The sequence below is a fragment of the Gavia stellata genome, chromosome 12 (genome assembly GCF_030936135.1).
Source record: "Gavia stellata isolate bGavSte3 chromosome 12, bGavSte3.hap2, whole genome shotgun sequence".
Taxonomy (NCBI): Eukaryota; Metazoa; Chordata; class Aves; order Gaviiformes; family Gaviidae; genus Gavia; species Gavia stellata.
The window spans coordinates 25,257,207-25,264,537 of record NC_082605.1 but is presented as its reverse complement, the minus strand read 5'-3'; the positions used below and the strand labels follow the sequence as shown (position 1 = coordinate 25,264,537).

At 45.8% G+C, this 7,331-nt stretch overlaps 1 protein-coding gene across 1 annotated transcript; it reads left to right on the top strand.

The window, feature by feature from the left end:
* The first annotated feature begins 499 nt into the window (after positions 1 to 499).
* SEC13 (SEC13 homolog, nuclear pore and COPII coat complex component) lies at positions 500 to 7,331 on the top strand. Its single transcript, XM_059823150.1, has 9 exons — positions 500 to 536; positions 942 to 986; positions 1,810 to 1,925; positions 2,392 to 2,543; positions 3,316 to 3,449; positions 4,256 to 4,389; positions 4,912 to 5,032; positions 5,848 to 5,994; positions 6,449 to 7,331. Exons 1-9 carry the CDS (start codon positions 534 to 536, stop codon positions 6,557 to 6,559), a joined length of 963 nt encoding a protein of 320 aa, XP_059679133.1. The 5' UTR covers positions 500 to 533; the 3' UTR covers positions 6,560 to 7,331.

Genomic DNA, 7,331 nt, shown 5'->3' with positions numbered 1-7,331 from the left:
GAGGCTCGGCCCGGCCGAGGGCTGCACACCGGCGGGCAGGGCAGGGCAGGGCAGGGCAGGGCAGGGCAGTCCCCTGCGGTGCGCCCCGGCCCCGCGGGGAGGTGCCAGGCCCGCTGCACTGCGGGAGCGGCTCTGGCGCTCGGGGGCAGCTTAGGGACCACACACGGAGCAGGGGCGGGACGGCCACAAGCGCTGGCCCGGGTGTCCCAGGCGGGAGCGGGCCGCCGGGGAGGCCAGTGGCACAGCCGGCGTCGGACCGCCTCCCCGCCCGCCCTCCGTCGCCTGCCCGCAAGGCAGGGTGCGGAGGCACCGGCCCGCGGCCGGCGGAGCGAGGGCAGCGCCCGCGGGACCCCGCCCCGCCCGGCCCGCCCCCGGAACCTCGGCGCCGGCGGAACCTCAGCGCGCAGGCGGGCGGGGCGCGCAGGCGGCGGGGCCGTTTGGGTGTCGGACCGCTGTGCCACGTCTGAGGAGCGCGGCCGGAGGCCAGGCCGGGCCGCTCGCCGCCGGGGAGCACCGCGGGGTCTGCCGCCGCCATGGTAGGCCTGGGCGGGGGATGAAGGGGGAGGTCAGGCCCGGCCCGGGCGCTGGAGGGGCTCCGCGCCCGTCGGAGCAGGAGGGAGAGGCGGCGGGGGCAGCAGGGCGGAGAACCGGCGGTGTCCCCGGGGCTCGGCCCGAGCGCAGCCGGGTTCGGCCTCCCGGGCCGGGGAGCCCGCGCCGTACCTAGGCACGGCACAAGGCGTTACGCGCCCGGCTGCTGCTTAACGGCAGCCCCGGCCAGCGCCTGCTCCTCCGGCAGCCTGCTGGGGCCGCGCCGGCCGGAGGCGGCCGGGGGGCTCGGGGGCGCCGTGCCCGTCCCGGGGCTGGCCTGCGGCGCGGTGCGTGCCAGGCGTCCCGGCTGCTGTGCGCTGTACTTGTTCTGGTTTCTCCTCTTCCCCCCGCAGGTCTCGGTAATTAACACCGTGGACACCTCTCACGAGGACATGATAGTAAGTGTGCTGGGGGGCTGTTCTTTAACCCGTACAAAAACACCGCTCGGCTCCCTTCGCTGTGCTCTCTCCGGGTGTAACAGAACTACTTTATGGTGCTTTCTCACGAGGGGTGAAAAGCGGGATGTACGTACCTGTATAAAATGATGCACGTGGGCTATTAGATGGAGAATACTGTCTGGAATTCCGATAGCGCTATTTTATACTGTGTGGACAGGAAAACATAGCTACAGGGGAAAGGAGAAATTATTTAAAACTCTAATTTTCATGCCTAGGCTTGTTTCTGCTCGTTTCTATGAAACAATATGTATGCATAGACTAAATGGTACAGAACTTCAGCAGAACTGATTTTCCTGTATGTGGATGTTTCCGGGAGCAGATGTGTAAGTACGGGTAGGAGGAAACATTTCAAAGTAATTTGTAGAAGCAAGGAGCCCGGTTAAAAAATGACGTTTCAAACATAAATAAGAGAGGTCAGTATTCTTACATCCACTTTACGTATTACACAAAAATACATAACTGGTCAAGGCTTTACAGTCAGTGGCACTAATTTCCTGTCCCCTCCTGAAAATGCTGTGCATTACTGCTCTGAATCCCCCAGATTACTTCTGTGTAACGTTTGCATAGTGAGTAGAAGCAGCAATTAGGGAAATAATGACTTGCGTGCCTTGTCTGGAGAGTTTAAAAATTGTCCTTTTTATCCTGTCATGCTGGGACTCAGTCATCTGTTCGCAATTCTTACAGCTACTTTTAAAATGTAGTAAGATTTGTTAACAAAGCAGAACTCTGAGGTGCTGACAGCAGCTTTTCCATCGCCTTGCAGCACGATGCTCAGATGGATTACTATGGCACTCGGTTAGCGACCTGTTCTTCAGACAGATCCGTGAAAATCTTTGACGTTCGGAATGGAGGGCAAATCCTCATTGCGGACCTGAGAGGGTAAAGTGTTGTAAACTGAAGATTTTAATCTGTGGAAATCTTGAATATTTTTTCATTTTGCCCTTTGGTAATGTAAGGTGCATGGTAAATTCCTCCAAGGTAATAATTACTGTGGCTGGTTGTCGCTAAACAACTCTTCAGAGCTGTGGGGTGGGGGCAGAGAGCCAGTTAGAAATAACACTGGGACTTGTTCATTAAATTCATTAAATACTTGACACCTATAATTTTCAAGAAGTAAACTCTCAGTCGTAATTGCTAATATAAGAATAAATGTTTGGAATTGTTTTCAATGGCAGCAGCTTTGTCTGATGGTCCTGTGTGCTGTTTTTCATCTTGGCATTACTCACTCTTTATATCACTGTGCTAATCGCTTACAGAACACCAACTGACAATAACGATGGCTGTGAAACAGCCACAACTGGAATGGGTTTCTCTCTGCTTTTCCAAACAGCATTGTTTCTTGCAGGCATGAAGGTCCCGTGTGGCAGGTTGCCTGGGCTCATCCTATGTATGGAAATATCTTGGCTTCCTGTTCCTATGACAGGAAGGTTATTATCTGGAAGGAGGAAAATGGCACTTGGGAAAAGACATACGAGTACACAGGGCATGATTCCTCAGGTATGTGGGGCCTGGAGCTGGGAAGCAAGACAGGGGATATGAGAGGATTCAGATAAGATTGGATTAAATCCATCAGTGTTAAAGAAGAAAGCCTCTATCAAACAGATAGGGTTAAATTAGTGGAGAGATGGTAAGTCTATTCAGCATAAACAGAACATTTACGTAATGTCATGTTGCTGGATAACCTGTCCTGATTCATACGATGTTTGCTTGTGTAGGAGTTGCTTTAGATATAAATCAGTTTTCAAATAAACAAGATGGTAGGGTACTGAATTCTTGAGGAAAATACTGTATGTGTCCACTACAGGAAGAAAGGAAAAAGGTCGATTTTAGCATGCTGTGTTTTGGTTTACAATGGAAACTGTTTTGTTCAGATGATTGGTCATCCCGCATGCAGAGCTGAGAAGTCTCCAGCTTTGTTTTATTGCTAATCTAGACTTTAAATACTATGCCTGCCATTCAGCTTTTGTTCTAGAGTCAGTGATAAGCTTTGCTGTTGCAGGGGATAGTCAGAGTTTTTAATCTCTCATTAAGAGTGCTTTTTTGGTGTTCTAATTCTAAAAGGGTGCCAAAAATAAAGGCAGTTTTCTGTCATTCAGTCAACAATGTTAATTGACTGGCTTTGCTGAAATTCAGGAATGCTGAGACTCTTATTTTCAGCTTTCAAAGCTGCTTGCTTTTAGTGACTATGCCACTAATATTAGTCAGTGAATTAGTTAGTCCGTTTTAGGTAGTCACTGTGTTGTAATCCAGTCTGTCTCACCCTTCACAGTGAATTCTGTCTGCTGGGCACCACATGACTATGGATTGATCCTGGCCTGCGGGAGCTCTGATGGGGCCATTTCGTTATTGAGCTACACGGGTGACGGGCAATGGGAAGTAAAAAAGATCAGCAATGCACATACGGTAAGTCTGTTCCTCTGGAGCAGTACGGAATTCTTGGAGCTACAGATAAGCACCGAGCTGATGCCTCAAAGAACTTGTAGACTAGATCAGTACTGAAATACAATGAAATGATGTGAAACAGTTTCCAGAATCAAGAACAATTTGTTTTAAATTAATCCAGAGTGGGAAGGTATACTTTGTAGTCACTAAAATGAAGTAGAAAACAAGACACGTGAAGGTTACTAAACAGTACTGATAATACCTGTTTATTAAGCATTATCGTTAAACACAACCTGGTAGGAAATGGCTTTGGTACTAAAAACACCTGTACAAACTGACTGTGAATAAACTGAAGCTGGAAAAACTGCAGGACTCATGTTTTTCCCCGAACAGTGGAGATTTTTGCTTAAGCAGAACTTGATAAGCTAATGGCAGTGGCTCACAATAAAAGGAAATTGGGCTCCAGACCCACAGGTTCCTTCTACTCTTGCATTCCTAAATCTTAGCAACTGCGTATGTCTTGTGTCTTTTCAGTTTACATCTCTGTCTCCATTGTTTACATATCCAAGATGATATTTGCACATAAAACAGTTACTTAGCTACCTAAGGCTTTCTGCATAAGTGCTTTATTGAAACTAGACTGTATCTGGATTTCTTATTCATTCGGTATCCATACAAGACTCCTAGTTTCCTAAGATGGACTTATTCCCCCCTCCTGCCCCACCCTTCCAATAGAGAGTATGCTAGCGATCCTTTGCCCCCTCACAGCTTTTATTTATTTATTTAAAGTAAGCAACTTTTAATAATTATATTTTTTCATTAAACAGATTGGATGTAATGCAGTTAGCTGGGCTCCTGCTGTTGTACCGGGAAGCCTTATAGAACAACCATCTGGTCAAAAACCAAACTACATCAAAAGATTTGCATCTGGTGGCTGTGACAACCTTGTCAAGATCTGGAAGTAAGTGCTCTGTTACCAGACTTACGAACTCATAAAACCCGATAGCCTTTATAGTAGTCTTTGAACGTCCCTGTTAGTATCTTAAGTAATATTTTTCAGCATCTCTATGCTTTCATCTTTTGAATTACTGTTTTAGACAAGTGCTTTAAAAATGGAAGCAACTTAGTGATGTACAGTCTCTCACATGGTTATAGCAATTTGTGTCAGCCCTGCTTAATCTTATCTTGGAAAATGGCTTTCTAATTGTCTTTGATTACTTCTGTCACTTGGACAATAGCAGGTTTCTGTACAGTAACTGAAGATCAAATACTCTTTGCCTATGCTCCTTTCTGTCCCCTGGAAGGAATTTTGTCAGTTTAAGCCCTAGAGCTTTTTGGAGAGGAGTGGGGAACACTTCTGCTTTGTATTATCTGGATATACCAGGAGTCTGAAAGCTACAAAACCAAAGTCTTCCGGAACAGGAGATAAGAAATATGACTGGCTGTTGCTGCCACCCTTCTGACTGTAGAAATGTGTTTTCAGGGAAGAAGATGGTCAGTGGAAAGAAGAGCAGAAGCTGGAGGCTCACAGTGACTGGGTTCGAGATGTAGCCTGGGCTCCATCCATAGGTTTGCCAACGAGTACCATTGCTAGCTGCTCACAGGTGAGGCTTCTATTGGAGTGACAGAGGCAGGCTCTCAATGCCCTTGCTTCCATTTGCTAGAGAAAAGGGGAAGGAAGTAAAGGAATAGTAAGGATAGAACTGCTGTAACAGGTCCTCTTGGCAATCCTTTGCTATACCTGGGTCTGTGCATAACAGCCTTTGATTCCTGTTCCTCCCAAACTCAGAAGCCCACTGGAAGCATTTCTGGACAAAGGTTTGTGCATGTGTGGCTCTGAACCAAAGACGACTTTTATTTTGAAAATCATGAGCAGGACGGTCTTGCTATCAGGAGGACCTTCAAACTAAAATTGTATTTTAACGTCTCTGGATCAAATTCACCGAACTTCTAGCTAAAAATACTGTTTCCTAATAACTGGCATTCTTAATCAGCCCTGATGTCCTCAACCTTCATATTGACTGTAGTGTTCTTGCTGCTAATAATTCTGTAAATACTTTTTTTCCTAGCAAGAAGACTACTCGGTAAGCTGCTAACTTGCTGTCATGTGACTGGAAAGCAATATCTCATTCTGGGGAAAAATTCAGCTGATATATAGTGTATTTTGGCAGCTCTTCTCTGGTGTTTGCAAGTCACCTTTTGCATGTAGTTTTTCCTCATCAGAAAGCTGTACTCCCATCTTGCTTCTAGCTATAGTAAGAAAACAGCCCCTTTGCAGTGTTGAGCAAAAATGTACCTAAACACAGCTAGGGTTCATATCGGAGCTGTGATTTGGAAGTGTAGCAATAAGTGCAATCAAGGTTGTTTTTTCTGTGTTATAACTAGTGGTACAACCACCTCGGTCTGCTTGCTTTTGTAGGATGGCAGAGTGTTTATCTGGACATGTGATGATGCTTCTGGAAATTCATGGTCACCAAAGTTGCTGCACAAGTTCAATGATGTTGTGTGGCATGTGAGTTGGTCCATTACTGCAAATATTCTTGCAGTGTCTGGAGGAGACAATAAAGTGAGTACTGCTACCTTGGCTTTTACTCCTGCATGCCATATTTTCAGAAGAGCTGAGATGAGACAGGCTATTGTCACTTTTGTTTAAGACTGTTGTAGATTCTCCTTTGCTGCAATGGTGATTTTTTTTTTTTTTCTTTTGACTTATCAAAAGGGGAGGAAGACTCTAACCTTTGGCAAACTACTCGCACTGCATTCTTAGTCCTTACTGGAGATTAGAAGTGCAGGCTTAACTTTATTTTGTGGGGTACTAAAAGCAGAATTCACATACTCTCCCTTTACCACTGGATAATTATTCGGTATACAGCAACAAAAATTTGATACTTAGAACAACACTGCAACACTTGACTGCTGTAACTGTAGACTGTCATCAAACTAGCGTTGCGATGGTTGCAAGGACATGGGGAAACTGAGAATGTATTAAGACTGAAACTTCTCCCTGATCTGTTTTTGAGGTCACGCTATGGAAGGAATCAGTAGATGGACTGTGGGCATGTATCAGCGATGTCAACAAGGGCCAAGGAGGGGTGTCTGCCATTACAGAGGGGCAGCAGAATGAGCAGTGATGCATGAGTGAATGTTCCAGCTGCAACAAGCGATCACTATACCTGATTTGCAATGTTTCTTGAACCAGAGGAGAACTGATTTTTATCTAAACTGGACATGAACATGGGAAACAATTATCCAATTTTATGAGCACTATAACTATTACTGGGAGGCTACAAATATGTTGATAATCAGCCTTAATTGACATTCCCTTAAATTTAAGATAAAGAGGATAGCAAAGTACTGTGCCTTATACTACTCCTTGATGCTGTAGAAATCGTACCATGCTTTTCTGGTTTAGGGATCAAATTTAATCAGATATGATGTGCTACTCAAGCACTTGAGTAGGAACAGGAAGAGGCTATCAGAGTGGTGAGGTGTGAACTCCTTTGTGTAAGGGGGACAAATACTCTGTCCCTTCAAAGGCCAGAACTTTGTTCCAGGTGAGGGGAAGGGCTGGGAGTGTTTTCTGTGTTAGATGAGAGCATGCAAGCTAGCCCTTCTGGTAGTAGTGAAGTGGTGCTTAGATATTTCTGAAAATAATGTGCTTGGATATGTGAAAGTCTCTGTGCTTACCTGAAGATGAAAAGGAGTAGTGGAATGCATATGTCTTGTGCTTTACAATAATCTCAAACTTGGTTATTTAACCAACATCAATAAATCAAACCATAATCTGAAGATTTCTTTTTTAGCCACCATACTTACTGTACCTCAGGTGTTTTTTTTGTTGAGATACCAACAGAATAAAGTCCTATTGGTTAAAACCTGGTGTGCTGTATTTAGTAAGTAGTC

Bases quoted from the DNA above. Each gene is read 5' to 3' on its own strand.
- SEC13 (XM_059823150.1), top strand. The intron at 987-1,809 runs GTAAGTGTGCTG...ATCGCCTTGCAG, and splicing joins CCTCTCACGAGGACATGATA to CACGATGCTCAGATGGATTA. The intron at 4,390-4,911 runs GTAAGTGCTCTG...ATGTGTTTTCAG, and splicing joins AACCTTGTCAAGATCTGGAA to GGAAGAAGATGGTCAGTGGA.